This window comes from Amblyomma maculatum, chromosome 1 (genome assembly GCF_055883805.1).
Source record: "Amblyomma maculatum isolate TAMU_Amacu chromosome 1, ASM5588380v1, whole genome shotgun sequence".
Classification (NCBI taxonomy): domain Eukaryota; kingdom Metazoa; phylum Arthropoda; class Arachnida; order Ixodida; family Ixodidae; genus Amblyomma; species Amblyomma maculatum.
In genome coordinates, this window is record NC_139344.1 from 470354375 (window position 1) to 470371542 (window position 17168).

General features: G+C 46.1%; 1 protein-coding gene across 5 annotated transcripts in view; it reads left to right on the top strand.

The window, feature by feature from the left end:
- The window catches only part of LOC146209940 (uncharacterized), a 65796-nt gene that overhangs the window by 39561 nt on the left and 9067 nt on the right, over nt 1-17168 (top strand). For all 5 annotated transcript variants that reach the window (XM_084605391.1, XM_084605385.1, XM_084605364.1 and 2 more), the window contains 2 exons: nt 8397-8535; nt 12431-12540. In XM_084605391.1, coding sequence (XP_084461517.1) covers nt 8397-8535; nt 12431-12540 — 249 coding nt within the window. The remainder of the gene's footprint in view (nt 1-8396; nt 8536-12430; nt 12541-17168) is intronic.

The following is a 17168-nucleotide window of genomic DNA, read 5'->3' on the forward strand; positions in this document are numbered from 1 at the left end:
GACCATGAAGGCAGCTGAATTAGCCTCTAGCTAGCGTACACAGCGAGCATGACCATGCAGCTGCTGCAGCTACCGCAAGCACGATTCGCTCAGCACGGTCTGTGCACTGTCCGCCATGTTTAGACAGCAAAGCATCCTGCATCGATGTCGACTTCAGCGAAGCTGTCTTCATGAGAGAGTTGGAACGTGTCCCAAAATGACAGCTGCTACCCGGCTAGCCGTCTAAGTAGGGGGCATTGGAATAACGCACCCATTGACATCACCTATGCTGGTGCTGGTGTCTGGCAGGCCACTCACACAATGCTTGGTGAACTGGCATTGGAAAGGTGCTTCAAGAGAAGCCTGGGGTTCACCGTCAGGCAGGCCACAATTGCCGCTTTGCCAAAGTTGGGACTGCCAGAAAAAGATATCGCACTGGCTAATAGGCAGGAAGTTCGTCATGTTGGCCAGAAGGTTTGGGGTTAGTGAAGGGTGTTATAGTGGGGCGTTCTGGAATAATATTGAGCCACCTATGGTTCTACAAAGTGCACTGGCATCACACATTAAATGGGCGCCTTATACAGCAGCTGGGGTAGCCACTGCAGCAGGGCTACCCCAGCTGCAGCTGCAGCTTAAACTTTTTCCAATTGTATCTGCATTCAAGTGATTCTCCTTGAGTGGCATTGGCACATATGTGCAGTCGCCAGCCAGACATTAGGAGCCCTGAATTTCCGCGCATGCTTGATTATATTTTCTTGGCAATGGCAGCCAGTTTATAACGGAGGCTAAAGTTTTGTATGCATTGCTACGGTTTGCTCGATTTTTTTGGCCTCATTCACCCTGCTTGTAACACTACTGCCACTAGCTGGGCTGCCATATAATGTGCATGCCTCGGCAAAATCATGAATGTTCACTCAGGCTCACTCACAAAATTTCGTTTGACCTGCAGGGCTCACACATGCTCACTTAACTCAATCTCGTTTAAGTCTTTGACAAAGTATTTTTAATATTGAACTTATGATCACCAAAATTAGTGTGCATATGCAGTTTATTATGTTGATTTCAAATATGTACCTCATTATTACATTCAATGAATTTTTCAGTGTTTATGCAGTCTTTAAACAATCTTTGAAAAATTTCAGGATGATTAAAAAAAATTCGTGCCACAGATGTTGGTATATATAATATCAGTGGCTTTTGCAGAAGTAAATAAATGCACCAACTTTGCCATTCTATGTCTTCTACATCCGAAGGTTATGTATGTTTGAAGTTACACTTAAAAAATGGACAAGAATAAAAATTAGCTATGTGAACTTTTATATTATTTGCATTTATTTGAAGTATCACTCTCTGATCTTATTGCAAACATCGAGCATTCAGCTACAAAACAAAAGAATGATCAAGATCCCTTGCACAGAACCAGAGAAAAGTAAACGGCAATGCTATAAGCAGCAGAAAAACTAGGAACTGAGAAAATGGTAAAAAAATGGAACGCAATGTTAATACCACTTTTCTGGCTTATAAAAATGTATCTGTTCTGAACTAATCAGCTCAGTAAGATCCAGGAGCATAATCTGGGTCGTCATTTCCTCACTGCCATTATTTTGCAGCCTGCTGAAAATCAGTCGAGGATACATGCTTGCGCTCTGAGGCTGCTACAGTTGACTGAATTTTCAGACTTTTAACGGATCGCGAAAATTTCAGAAAAATCGGGCAGTCTGAAAAAACAAACATGGACCAAAAAAGCTCAATTTAGTGCCTATTTTTGACTTTGATTTGAGGCCTGAAAAAGTCATGAATGCTTTTATGCGTCACGCTCCCCTTCCATATTAACAGGTCCGCCTGAATTTTGGCGAGAGTCGTAGTGGCGCCGTAAGCCGCCAAAAGGGTTGCGACCGCTTGCATCAGCTCAGCTTGCGTCGGCTGCGCTGCTGCAGGTGAGTCGTCGTCATCGCTCTCAGACTCCACAAGCACTTGGAAAATAATGTCTGCATCTGTGAGCCCAGTGCACAGTTCCAACTCGTGGTCCACGTCTGTGAACTTTGAAAATGAGACGGTCAATGGAATTTTGACACCTGCAGTGCAAAGGTCGTCAATGTGCTGCGCTCTCCTCGTCCAAGGTAGCCGAGTCGTCATTCAGCACAAATCCCGCGTGGTGGAAGTAAAGTAATTGTGCAGCGTTGTGGGTGTCCCCGACTTCTACACATCGGCGAGCAGTGCTCCAAGCAAATCGACAGAGTAAGTTTTCCCACTGTCAAGGCACAGCAGCACCACCAACCACTGGATCACAATACCGGCTTCGTTGAGTGCCTTCTCGCTGCCGTGTTGCACGAAAAAAAAGCTCCTTATAAAATTCGGAAACAGCTTCTTGAAGAACTAAAGCCGATTCAATTAAATGCGAGCCACAGTAGCAACACAACATAGTTCTCACATCAGCATGACTAGGCCCACTTACTATGCTCGGCAACGTATGTGAAGCACATGGCAAACACACAGGGGAACAGGCAGTCGAAGCGATCAAGCTAAAAGAAAAAAAGCACACTGGCAGCGACCAGCGGAAACTGCTGGGCAAATATTATAACCTCGATCCAGTGTCATTTCAGCTAAGGAGCGGCACGTAAGGCTGACACCGGTTTCGAGGCTATCGAAGGAAAAAGTAAACAAACAAGATGGCGGCAACACCGCTCAAAATGTGTGGCAGTTGGCCCGGCTGACGCTTGGAATGTCCGAAAAATCAAATAGCCCTTCCTAGAGTGTCCGAAATTTTGAGCCGCATAATACAGTCAAACCTCAATATAACTAACACGCATATTACGGATTATTGAATATATTGAACCCTTTCGAAATTATTTTGTCAAACACATGTATTTTTAAGTTCCCATAGCGAACACGGTTCAGCATAAAACGGATATTGCGAAATTCGCGACGCCAAGCAGTGCCTCACTTTAAGGGGGGACACTGGTCTTAGAACTACAGTTGAATCCCGCTATAACGAAATTCACGGTGCACGAAAAAAAATTCGTTCTCGCGGAACTTCGTTATCGCAAAAATTTGACGTGAAACGCAGAAAGAATTGCCCAAGCAGCAGCAAAGACGTTTAATGCCAAAAATCTGTAAGCTTGGTTTGCTTACGCTTCACGGCGAGCAACGCCGTCACGCGATTTTCGCACTCGGTCAGCAAACCCATTGCAACATCGTCGTCTCGGACAGCAACGAAATTCCTGATGACATCAAAAGCGTCCATCACCTGTACGGCGGTTGCCGCAGCCGGCGCTTCCTGTACGTCGTCGTCTTCTTCATCGGAAGAGTCCTTATCATTCCGGGCAGCTTTTATGATCTGCTCATCACTCACATCTTCGTGAACAACAACACAAGCGTCAGCGCCGATGTATTCGTCGAGCTCGAGATTAGGCGGCACGGTTCCTATTTCTCCCAGGGCGATTATTTGAGCTTTTTGCTCAAGGGAAAGAGTTTTGCGTTTTTTCACTTGCGTTGCCATCGTGTCCTGCGGGTGAAAACTCGTCGTCGAAGAGAAAGGCAGCGAGTGAACAACGCGACCACGACACAAAGCCAAAATGGCGGAACTGCAATCACGTGATTTCATGCTTAATGTGGCTTTGGATTTGACTTGGACTTCTCGCCAATAAAACTAGTTTCGGTTTCGATTTTGAACGCGAAAATTTCGTTGAAGCGGAAGCGCTCTGCAAAAATGGTTCGTTGTGCAGAGAAATTTAGGCCATTAATTCTTATAGGATACTCGCGGGGAATAAAAAATTATTCGTTGTCGCGGAAATTTCGTTGTGGCGGTATTCATTGTGGCGGGATTCAACTGTATTTTCCTTATTTGCCAATCAAAATTGATGCAACTTGGTGGGTTTGTGCAGTTTTTTGGGCAGATTCCAAAACTGCAATTATTTCTTTTGTGATCCAATTATTTCATGAGATAATTACACCAATTAGTCTCATTCTTACAAGAACAATTACAAAAGGGCCACTGAAGAAAAACTTTAGATGAACACATTGATGGATACTAGAAAGAATGAGGAACACAATGTTGCAAGCAGTTTTTTGATTGATCAATTATTTCTTGTTTTATTGCATGACAAAGTTCAAAGGTCAAAATATAGCATATAATGGCCAAAAAAAAAGCCATTTTAAAAATTTTGAACAAGAAATTAAAAAATCTACTTGCAACATTGTGTGCTTCACATATTTGGCTTTATGCTGAAAAAGAAATTATTACTGTATCTGCAATAGGTGCCGAGATATTAAGGCTGCAAACTGCAAGTGGTCGACAATGCATGTTTTGAGAAAAGAGCAAAAAAGAAACAGGGGATTATTTAAGACATTGACTGGTGCAGTGCACACATTTACAATTTCAAATGGCTATAAACGTCCAGGAATGTAGTCTCTTTGCTTTCCAACGTTAAAGTGTCGCCTCTTTCATTTTGATTTGCAGTTGCAGCACATTCAGTTATCACTTTTTCGGCTGCGTGAGTCGCATGCAGGTAACAACTTTTTTTGTTGTTGTTTTTTTCGTACTTCGTTTTGCTACGTCCTCGCATCAAGACCGCGGTGAGGAACGTTTATAGCGGAAAAGAAATGTAATTTGGAGCTGTTTGCTGCTTCCCAGTGCTCTGCATTGCACTGGAACCAAGTGCATTCACTAAGGACTATGAACGAGGTCCGATCGGCGCAAGCACACGGTGAACTCTGCGAAGACGACGTGTCCCGCAGTTTATGCATTGGAGAATAAGTTTGATGGCGATTTCTTATCGCCTTTTACTTTTTTAAATGCCAATATCGCCGCCGTATCTTTTACGCTTCACCAATCTCGGGGAAACTGTTTAGATCTGACGATCGTGAACGCCGCCTCGCCAAGCGGACCGCCTGCCGCGCTGCCGTCATCGTCACGAAAACAATCCGTCTACCGCTTCGTTGTTGGAGTTGGCGAGAATTCAAGCTTTTTCCGTTTTGAGCTTATCTTTCCTCCGCATCACTGTCGCGGCGGATGCGACTGCTGGCAGTAGCAGTCTCCTGTGCTGGGGAACACGCTAGGCCTACTTCAGGCTCGTACACACGATCATTCGGCGCACAACTTTCATCGGCCTGAGCGCGCACAGCCAGGACAGGGCATCACTTGAGATGATTAATTATTATTTTCACTTTTTTCACAAATTCTTGCCGTGAACGCACCTCGCGGTTCAGAACCAAGCGCGGCCACGTCTCCCTGCGGCTCGGGCGCGCCGAGCAGAAGCCATCAGCCAGCTCCACCAAAAGCCAATGGGATTGCAGATGCCACGTTTTCGTTTTTGCTATTTTTTATGCGACCAATGGGCGAATGTAAACAGCAGAGGCGGCAATTTGAAGACGAAAGGCAGCTCTTTCAAATGAGACCAAGATGGCTTCGGTGCCACGCACAAAACGGGAGCTACGCCTTGGGAAAATGGTCGTTTCGTGGGTCGTTTTCGTCCCAAATTTGGGCGACATCGATTATATAAATTGCATTGTAACTAAAATCCCGACCCTAGAGATGAAAAACTTAGCAGATAGGTACATAAAGAGCTACCGATTTCGCAAATCACGTTTTCTAAAAAGTGATTTTTTGGTCCGAAAGACCCGTGTCCCCCCTTAATAGCAGGAGGCAGGCTTCGTTGTACTACATATGTGTTGTGCGGCGCAGCAAACGTTCAGGACTACCTCCCAGGCGCTGGCAGCGCCACAGATGCCACAATGGCATTAGGAGATGAGAATGTTAGTTAGAAAAGGAATGTTAGGAATGTGAGGAGAGATGAGAATGTGAGATGACATTCAAAGAAATCCATGGCCTCCGAGATGACCCCCGCGCGTCTGTTTGTGTGCGCAGAGGTGATCTCGGAGGCCATAAGAAATTGTTCGCATCTCACAATTGCTGACAGCGCCGCTTCAGCAGCAGCGCGATCGAATGTTGCTTTTGCCTTTTTGGTTTTTGCGTCTTTCACGTTTTTAGTGTTAGCAGCGGCGTGGCCGTCGTAGCGTTCGGCGGAGGCTGCGTCGGTCGTCGTGTCGAGTGTGGTGCACGGATGTGCATAGTGCTGTGATGGCGGTGAATGTGAAAAAAAGAGCAGCACTGACGTTAAAGACCAAGCTCAAGATAAAATCAGGGCCTTCAAGGCAGTTTATAGGAGGAGACTGATTGACACTCTTCTCGTGAAGCTTCTTATGAAGCAGGACTTGAAGATCGACTTGCTGGGAGCATTGAAGCGGCATTGGACAGCATGAAAGGCGAAACGATTGCCAACTGCTTTCGGCACGCAGGTTTTGTTCCAGCAGAGGCCCGTGACGATGGGGGCGATCCCGACGAAGCAGAAGCGCAGAGCTTTGCGAGCTCGAAGAGCCTTGGACGATTTTTCGCGTTTTGTTGGTGACATGCCCGCAACAATGACTGTAGATGACTTTGTAGGCGGCGACATCACGGCGACCACGGCTGTACTGACCGATGCCGAAATCGCTGTGGAAGTTTCTGAATATCCCGCAGACGAAGCTCAGGCTGACCCTGCAGACGATGAGAACGTTCCAACTTCACAAGAAGCGCTTGCTGCATTGGATTTACTGCGCCGTCACTGCAGTGCTATTGAGAGCAGTGGGTTTGCCCTTGAGTGCTTGCAAACTGTGGAACAGGGCGTGATACGGAACGCGATCAACGCAAAAAAGCAGGCCACGATAATGCAGTTATTTGCGCATAAACAAATGGACGTGACCCAAGGAGGCACCCTCTGAGTTGCTGTGCCTTTTCTGATTGAATTTTACTGCTCTTGCATGTATTTTCTACGAAATTTTATATTACGAATTATGGATAGAGCGAAGTATTTTTCGTTATGACGAGGTTTCACTATACATTGATTTTATAAGGTAAGCCCTAGGGCCGGGAAAAAGTCCGAATAATCAAGCTTGTCCGAAAAATTTGGTGTCCAAAAAGTCGGTTGTCGACTGTATATGAAGCGCATCCTTCACCTTTGTCCTCTAGATACTCTAGAGCCTCTCTTGTTCCAGAATTGATGCATATGCTGCCCAGAATTGACGCATATGACTGCCTCAGCTACTGCTGTTTCTGCAGCAATAAGTAATGCAGGCTTTTCCTTTAGCGTGAGGGACCATATCACCAAGTGGAGAGCTTAGTTTGCATTTAGTGTCTTGCCCCTGCAGCACCAGCTCAAAAGTGCTTGTCACGACAAGGTGATTATCCTTAGTTATGAGGCTTTGTTTTTGTGCGTTGGTTTGGCTGTTTTTTATGTGAGTGAAGCGCCACATGTGATTTTTACGTTGCTGTCAGACACGGTCAAAGTTTAATATTAAGGCTTTCGGCAGACATAAACAAAAAGTCTGGAAGGGCTTAACTGGATCTCCATCCTCCTTAAGTTTTATATCAGTGGCTGCATTCATTCTGTGCCAAATGCACAAAATACGCCAGGGAGCGGCATGCATGAAGGTGTTTTACAGAATTTTCGGCTTTGGTCTCTGAAAGACATAGCCTAGCCACTGCTGCCATAAATATTTACTTCCTTTCGTTGAGGAAAAATACGCACATTGTCTTCACAAAAATACAGGTCATTTCCCGAGTCCAGACTTACAACTTGGATTATGAGCTGAATGTGAGTCCGGACTAACTCACGATTTGGGTCAGGATCTGAATGTGAGTGTGAATGAGTCCGAGTGAGTCGACTCGTGATTCTACCGACCTATGATAATGTGTGCACTTCAATGCAAGCTTAAAGGGAGCTTCGCCAACACTGCAGCTGGTGTGCTCCTTTAGTCGGGGCATTGCATGTACATACATTTTTTGCACTGCCCGCCTTGCAAGATGGAGGCAAGATGAAGCGGTTTTCATGTTTTGTGAAACTCGTCTTTACCTAGCCAATTTCTTTTTTTTTTTTCTTCTTCTTCTTTCTTTTAATCTCGAATATGCCAAGAGATGGAATGCAAGTCTCCACAGAGGTGGCAACTAGAAGAAAATGGCAAGGCTAAGCAGTTGAGCCTATGCGCGCGACATGGTGCACTGCAGCCACAGCAGTAAAAGCTGGAATTGTGATAGCGATTAAAATGCCGCTCACTGTGCACAAACCACTGTTCAGTGCATCAGGTCTCGTGGCTAAGTGGAATTGCGAAAGCCAGTGCCAACAGGGTGCCTCATCTGGGCAAGATTCGGAGTTTTGTGAAGGGTCACATATGCTCGACTCTGAGGACTGCCATACCTACTGGCTCCGGCAATCTGGAAGATCTTTTTTCTTTTCAGTGAAATTCGATTTTTCGGAGGCCTTTGGTGGTCCTGAGAGAGTGTGCCATGTGTGAAGCTTGCAATGATGGCACATAATTGTTGACCTTGTCAGTGTTGAGCGAAGCGCTGCCTGGTTGCACACAGTCACCACGGGTGTTTGCAGATGGCCGTATACAAGCCGGCGCGGGATGTCAACAAACCCAAGCGCCCTGGTACAGCTTTCATGCTCTTTATGGGTGACTTCCGGAAAGAGATGGCCGGCAAGGAACCAGAGGGTGGTGTGGCTGCACTGGCCAAACTTGGTGAGTTGAGCCCAGCAATACTTCGGAGCTGTGGGGAAGGGGGTGTGTGTAAATTCGAATTTTCAAAATATGTTTTTCTTTCTTTCTATACTTTAGACAAATTCTTTGTCACAGTGGTACCGAATCCAAAGGAATTACAGGAATCCGTGCATTAGAACCAGAGTTATTAAAAATGACTTTTCAAAATACAAGCAAACCAAAAATTGCCCTCTACCCAATTTTCCCGGTCCTTCGCTTTCCCATTTTACTCTCCCAGTGACGACACATGCGACATCAATTAGAACGGCCTACATGAGCACGTCACTACAGTCGAACCCGGTTATTTCGAATTTTGGTTATACCCAACTCACAGAATATCCCCTTGAAAATCCCATGTAAAAGTATAGGAAAGCCGCGTCATATATCGAACTCAATTTCACCGGGCGTTCGATATATCGAACTCTGCACCACGCACTGGAAAGTGTGCCTTCCCCAAAAACGATCGCATCACCCTTGGCCGTTTGCCGCGTGACGTTTTCAAGCCACGTGCGGAAGGAATGAGGGGACAGTTCGGTAACGGCTGGCCTGGACAGCGCTGCGCCCATTCTCCAAAGACTTATGAATCAACGAAAGCACGTGGTCAGCTGCGATCATGACGCCCGCCCCAAGCGTGGCGTGATAAATGGAACCAGGCTTGTGCAATCAAGCCATCACGGGCACTCTCTGCCAAGTTCGCTCCCCGCCACCACAGGAGCTATCAAAAGATAAACGCGCCACCTTCCACCCTACGCCATGACGTTATCGCTGCTCAGCATCTTGGCACGCTGCCAAGAAATGAGCTGTGGATGAGAAGACCGAAACAGAGTGGCGCACGCCATCGACATGCAGCAAAAACGCTCACGATTTCTGCCGGCCGCGGCGACACAGAAACCTTGTTCCGAGCTGCCGCGGTGGCGAGAGGGACGCAGTTCCAACAAGTTGGAAATTTTTCGCTCTGTAGCTGCCGCTCCTGGCCGAGATCGCTCAATTGCTTGCCTGTGAGCGAGCTGGCCTTAACGCTCTTTTTTTTTTTTCTTTTTCTTTTTCTTTTTTTTTTTTTTTTTTTTTTTTTAAATTCTCGGGTGCAGGAGTGAAGGGTGGGTTTATTATGCGAGTAGGTTGATTACGCGACAAATACGGTATCATTTTTTTGCATCTTAAGATCCGTCACAAGCAGATTTCTGTATATCGAATTATCGATATATCAAACTATTTCGCGATCCCCTTCAAGTTCGATATATCCGGGTTTGACTGTATAGCGTCACAAAAGATGTCTTCTCATGGTTTCTTGTTCGCTGTACAGTAGCCGACCGAGTTTTCAGACTGCAATAATTCAGGCTTGCACAATATTTCAGACTTTATTCAGGAACCTTCACGCAGCCCATAGGAGCCGTGTACATTTTCACGGCCGATATTTCTGACCCTGTGGGGGTGTCCAAAGGTTTTGGCGCGAGCAGTACTATGGAAATGTTTTTTGGCCGAAGGCCCGTTTTTTTTTTCACTTAGGCGCGAGCAAGTGTCATTTTCGCAAACAAGCGGTTTTGCGTGGCCGTGAGGCTAGGCAAAGCAGTCATTCGGATGGACTAGCTTGGCACTTTGTTCATCGTTACCGTTTGAGGCAGTGGCAATAAGCAACGTTCGTGGCGCGATAAACTTCGTCGCAGTACGTTGTGAAGTGGCATGGGCATGACGAAAGCATGACTGGCCGAGATATTTTCACAGCTTAGCGTGATTCGCTTCTTTGGAACACCACTGCACACACGGTGATCACCTTGAGTGAGTTGCATGCTTTCCAGCAAGGCGTACACCTGCCGCTTCTGTACCAGCCAGCGCGCGCGCCCGTGCCCGCCATATCAAATCACTTGTGCGCATGGGCAGTGTGTAGAAGTTGATCACAGTAGTAGATCGAGCTATGCTATAACCGATATAATTCCCGTTTTGACATATAAGTGAAACACAGGTAGCGGCAAAGTTCTTTTTCTTTCTTTCTCTTCCAACTTCACGGATTTTTCACACTGTTCGATTATTCGGACCATTTCTCGGGTCCCGGGTCCAGGGAAAAAATGGTCGGCGACTGTGAAACGTTTTTGTTGAGTTTGACGGCCTCTCTGCGTGGGCACCTCTCAAATAGAATGCGGAAGAACGATACCAGGAGCAAGGAGGGTTGCAAGTCTTGGATGCGAACTAGTGACCAATACCTCTGTTGGTGCTTTCCCAGTCACTTGCTTTGCATTCCATTGCCTTTGTATAAGTCAAAAAAGTCTAATTCATTGAATTAGTTATCATAATAATAATAATAATCCTAATAATAAATTTACCCTAATGGACACAAATTCAATTGTCAAACGTGCGCCATATTTGCTGCAAAGAGAGACTTACTGCGTGCCGACTCCGTCAGTACCATGATTTTGCTTCTCAAGCAACTAAAGTATTAAATACTGAAATAAATATTTGTGTTACAACTGGTGGTAATAGCATCGCCAGAACTCAACAATTGCAACAAACAAGCAAAACAATGCACTAAATAATGTTGCTCGAGCACCGCTTGGTTTCGTATTCGGTGAATGCGCCAGATCTGCAGCAGTTGCTGCATCAGCATGCTATTTACACTTCCAGCCATCATTTGTGATATTAAGGTCCATATTTTGGTCAGAAAGTTATTCGGAGGTTACATATAAATTCTCAGCATCAGTAGGCAGTGGTGGCTGATCAAAAAACTGACGCAATATTTTGAGGTGCGATTTTCACAAAGCTTTATTTTACAACTTTCGCTGCTTGTTACTACCCACATTCTTCTAAAATTTTATACACCGCTACCGCAAGGACCTCAGTCACTGATTTCACCAATATTTTCCTGACCTTGAAACTCTAGCCCCAAACAGAAATCAAATGAAACATGGCACATTAGTGCAGATGCATTGCATTTTGCCAGTTCAGCTAAGTCAACTGCAATTTTTTGTAAGTCTAGGGGGAGGTGGCATATCAAGCATCCGCATTGCTTTGCTGTCGCTTCATTGGTTGTGGCGAAATTTGGATCTGACATTCCTGTATGTTGTCCAACAAATTACTGGGCAGATGCGGGTCGTAGCATCCAATTATTCGCTCAGATCTACGTAGGGAATTATGGAACCGTAGAAATTCTCTTTAATTGTCCCAAATTTTTAATTGCCAAAGTTTTACTTTATTGTCACTGCGACTACTGGTCTCATTTCTAATCACGTATTGATATATACTAAGAAATGCATTGCCAGATGGCTCACTTTGCAGCGTTGCCATAATTTATACTTGATGCGCCGTTTTTGTGTGTGTTTTCATTCAATGAAGATTACAGTTGACAACTAGGTCTTAGGCTCATGTTCAAAGTTTCATATCTGTAATAAAGTGGGACACATGGGGTTCCTCTACGGGGCCCTGCCATTGAAGCAGTTTCTCAGATGTGCCACTCATGTGCCAGAGCTGGTGTGAGCATTAGGGAGAGAAAGGCCTACAGCGACTGCCAAGCAGTTCTTTTTCGTATTGTGTCCATAAGCTTATGAAACAGCTGAACCTTTCACTTGAAATTCATCAAGAATGTGCTGTGCATGAGGCAAAGGTGAAATTTACCATCGCAGTGCTCTTGTGAGCAGTGCGGTGACAGAGATTGCACTTCAAGGTGAGCGTCCGCTAACGTTGGCCTATGAAGAATTGATGTCTAGCCTGTTGTCATGTTGGAAACTACCATAGGGACACTAGAGAGGGACACTAGAGATGGATCCTTCCCGCCTTGCGCTGCAGTGGCATTGTGGTCGATTTAAATCTGAGAGGGAAGGATGTTAGTTGTGCGTTGGTGTTTCCCTGGGCAAGCGTAGCTATAGTATCTTCTTCCTTGCCTCTCCAGGTGGCGAGAGGTGGAGGGGCATGTCGGAGGAAGACAAGCGGCCCTACGTCGAGCGGCAAAATGAGGAGAAGATGAAGTACGAACAAAACATGGAAGAGTACAGGCGCAAGGTAAGTGATCCTATCCTACGTCCTTTGGGGGAGAAGGCTAAGGTTTATGACAGCAACAGCTGTGACTTGTGATGACTGGTCTTTTCGTCAAGCACAGCACGAGGTTTAGTAAGGGAAGGAAGGCGTGGCAGAGGGTGGCTGAAAATTAGGTGGGCGGATGAGAAAGAAGCTTGCAGGGGTCAAGTGGATGCAGCTCGCACAGGACCGGGTTAATTGGAGGAATATGGGAGAGACCTTCGCGCTGCAGTGGGTATAGTCAGGATGATGATGATGCCAGTAAGAGTTGTGGAAGGATGGAAACTGAGGTGATCCTTGCTAGAAAAATGGGATGGCCTTTTCCTATGTTCTGTCAGTATTTTTTAAGGGGGAAGGCTACCTTTGAATACCAACCTTTTTTGTTTTTTGAGATAACTATACTCCGTTTCATACATCAAGTGCAACACTGCCAAAGCTAGAGCCCTTGTTTGCGCTCCCAGCATCCATGATGAAAAATAGTGCCTGCTCTTGACGAGGGGAAATAATAGTTGCTTTGTCTGCAAGCTTAATAAATCTTACATTTGCCATCAATTCCACAAAAAGCACCTTAATTTTTTAATGCGAAAAGATTTGATGCAGTGAGTTTGTATGCTTTGTTTGTCATTTTCGTTAGTGTCACGTTTTCGCAACCCTGCCAGCGATACCCACGCAGCGCAACGCAGCGATCTTGATTGCTTCTTCGGAGTGGATTTTTTTTATTAGATCCACACTGTGAAGATGTCCAGGGCACGCGAAGCAAGTTATTGCAAACATGTATGCTCAGAATAGAGCCCGTTTCCGCAGAAATCACTTGGCCACGAAACGAGCGCGTAGTGATATGCCTCCTTTTTATTTGCGGACTATTTGCATAGATTTCGCTGCGTTGCACCTGATGTATGAAACGGAGTACAGTCGAACCCGGATATATCGAACTCGAAGGCGATCGCGAAATAGGTCGATATATAGATAATTCGATATACAGAAATCAGCTTGTGGTGGCACTTACAATGCGAAAAAATGATACCGTATTTGTCGCGTAATCAACCCACTCGCATAATGAACCCACCCTCCACTTTTGCATCGAGAATTTAAAAAAAAAAAAAAAGAAATTCGTTAAGGCCAACTCGCTTACATGCAAGCGATCTCAGCGAAGCGACGAGCGGCAGCAACAGAGCGAAAAATTTCCATCTTGTTGGAACTGTGCGAGCACACCGCGGCAGCTCAAAACAAGGTTTCTGTGTCGCCGCGGCGTTTTCGCTTGTTATCTCATCCACAGCTCATTTTTTGGCAGCGTGCCAAGATGCTGTGCAGCGATAACGTCAGTATAATATGCGACCTATAATAAAGCGCAGTATATGCGACCTTGGATATCCTCGGACTTGTTTTCGGCTTTGTCTAGAGTTTGCAGAAGAGGCTGAAATCAGCGGGCTCATGTTGTATAGTTTAGGCATGCAATCAGAAGCGTATTATTCGTAGTTATGAGAGTTAGCTTGTATTAGCAGCAAGCGCTTCCGCATATAAAAAAAAGGCACTTGTCTAATGTTTCTTTCGGCCGTGTACATGTGCCATGGAAGTGGGAAGGGGATAGCGTTATGTTCCTGATTGTTGAGCTATTGCCGTTGCCCTTTGGGTCCTAAAAACTGAGTAAATCTCAAACAAGCATACCTTGCGACAATAGAGGAGCAGCCAAAACTTTTGAACGAATCGCTACCTCATGACTTGCTGTTATATGCGCATGTTAGTCAGACAATTATTTCAGCTGGTCAAGCATTTTTGCTGAACTATGTTCAGTCTGGCCACGGTCAGCGCACAAAAGTATGTGCCGCCACCACACTTCAGTTCCGTCATCGCAAAACCCAACGCAATTTGATTACTCTTCACTGCATACCCGCACCGAACAAGAGCCTCCCTGTCGCCTCCCCCGCAGCCGCTCGCGCGATTGCGACAGACTCCCGAGCCTCACCTTCCACTTTTCTAGAGCTTCTCCAGCAAATGATTCGTGAGTGCTTCAACGTAAGCATACACATACTAAATAGTGTGTGAACCCCAAACTCCCGCAGGAATGCGCCAATTCGCGGATTACGACTTCACCCCCAGCGTGTTTGTTTTTATAGCTTTTGCAGTGACTGGATGTTAGCTGCTTATGAAGCGTTTTATCGATAACTTCGCTGACTCGGCTCACCCAGGGAGACACCCCTTTTGTTTGGACTCACAAGCAAAAAGCTGCTTTTGCCGAGCTGCGTCTCCGTCTCCAATCGCTGCCTGACGCCAGTAACATTGGCCTTGGGGCAGTTCTCGTGCAACGTCAAGAGGGTGTTGAACAAGTTATCGCTTATGCCAGCCGTACTTTATCCCGCGCCGATATGAACTATTCAACTACTGAAAAGGAATGCCTTGCCATAATTTGGGCTGCTGCAAAATTTCGCCCCTACCTTTATGGTCGCCCATTTACAGTGGTCTCTGACCACCATTCCTTGTGTTGGCTGGCCAACATGCTTGACCCATGCAGGCCGCCTGGCGCGATGGAGCCTTCGTCTACGGGATTTTGACCTCATTATAGTTTGCAAGTCCGGACATAAGCATGAAGATGCTGACGCGCTCTCTTGTGCACCCGTCGAGCTCGCTTCACCACACACGGGTGACGCTGGCAGTTTTCTCGGAGCTGTTGATGCTTCGGATATGTCTCTTCAGCTTTGTGCCGATCCAAAGTTACGAGCCCTGATGGATTATTTAGAAAGGCAGCCAGCCACCATACCTAATTGATTTTCTCGGGGCCTCTCAACTTTCCGCCTGAGAGGTGGTGTACTCTATAAGCGCAACTCTAGATCCGAATTGAGAACCTATCTCTTTGTGGTGCCCACAGCTCTGCGAGAGGAAATCCTTTCCGCGTGCCACGATGAACCAACTTCTGGCCTCTTGGGCTATTCTCGCACACTTGCTAGAATATGACAGACATTCTACTGGCCCAACCTCGCCACTGTTGTTAAGCGCTATGTTAACCCTTTCACTGTCGGCTGTTTCTGACCGGGACGCACCCCCAGTGTCTGCTTGGTTTCAGAGAACAAGCACATCAGGGAACGAGTGAAGTCGAAAGAGAAAAAGATGGAAAGAGGCTAAAACACTCGTGTGCTGCTGCTGCTAACGGCAAGCTGTCCTCAAGCGAGGGCGCGTGGAGAGAGCGAATGCAGCAATCGAGTCATATGTCAGTCGGAGAGAGGCAACCGCGTGCGACCCTGAACTTGCCACGCTGTAGCGGAAGCGCTACAAAGAATAAAAATAAAAACCTCCAAACCTGCCGCAGATGGCAGAACAAACTTTGAACCCATAACCGCACGCGCGCGCCAAAGGATCGCTCGCTCGAGAGAGTAGTGTCACGGAGCGACCACGCCCCCTCCCACGAGCAAAGAACGGGCGGGCGCGGTCGCACCATACTCTTGCATATATGTGTCATATCGGCGCGGAGCAAGCATATCAGCTTGCAGAAAGTTTCAACAGATGGCGGAGCAAGTCCAAGCGCGGTAGCTTTACGGTGAGGCGCAAAGATTTGAACGCAAGATAGAATACGTACGGGTACGTTATTGACACTGCGGGGAGGAAACGCGAATACGTACCGGTATGTTCGTGACAGTGAAAGGGTTAACAGCGATTACTAAGGTAATCGCTGTTTAGAATCAGGACAACCTTAGACTGCAATCAAGCAAAGGATCACGCAGGTTTTCGGAAACGGTACTCTACCATTGATCATATCCATACCATCAACCAGGTGATAGAAAAATGCTCGGAATATAACCAGCCCTTACACATAGCATACATTAATTACGAAAAAGCATTTGACTCAGTAGAAACCTCGGCGGTGATGCAGGCATTGCGAAATCAGGGGGTATGCGAGCCGTATGTGAAAGTGCTGGAAGATATATGATGGCTGTACAGCAACCATAGTTCTGCATAAATAAAACAAAATTCCCATAAAGAAAGGTGTTAGGCAAGGAGACACGATCTCCTCAGTACTATTCACAGCTTGCTTAGAGGAAGTATTCAGAGACTTGAAATGGGAGCAGTTAGGGATAGGGGTAGATGTAGAATACCTCAGTAATCTGTGATTTGCTGATGACATTGCCTTGCTAAGCAACTCGGGGGGTGAACTGCAAATAATGATTGATGACCTAGAGAAAGATAGGCTTGAAAATCAATATGCAGAAGACTAAGGTAATGTTCAACAGCCTCGGGAAGGAACAGCAGTTTACGTTAAGTAGCGAAGCACTGGAAGTAGTAGGCGAATATGTCTGTTTAAGACAGGTAGTAACTGCAGATCCGGACCATGAAAAGGAAATGAATAAGAGTGGGATGGAGCGCATTTGGCAAGCACTCGCAGATTATGACTAGCAGCTTACCGGTATCGCTCAATTGGAAAGTATACAACAGTTGCATCTTACCTGTACTCAACTATGGGGCTGAAACGTGGAGGCTAACTAAGAGGGTTCCACTTAAGTTGAGGACAACGCAGAGGGCTATGGAACGAAATATGGTAGGGGTAACAGAAGCGTGCAGAGTGGGTCAGAGAAATAACTCAAGTTACCGACATTCTAGTGGAAATTAAGAAGAAGAAATGGACA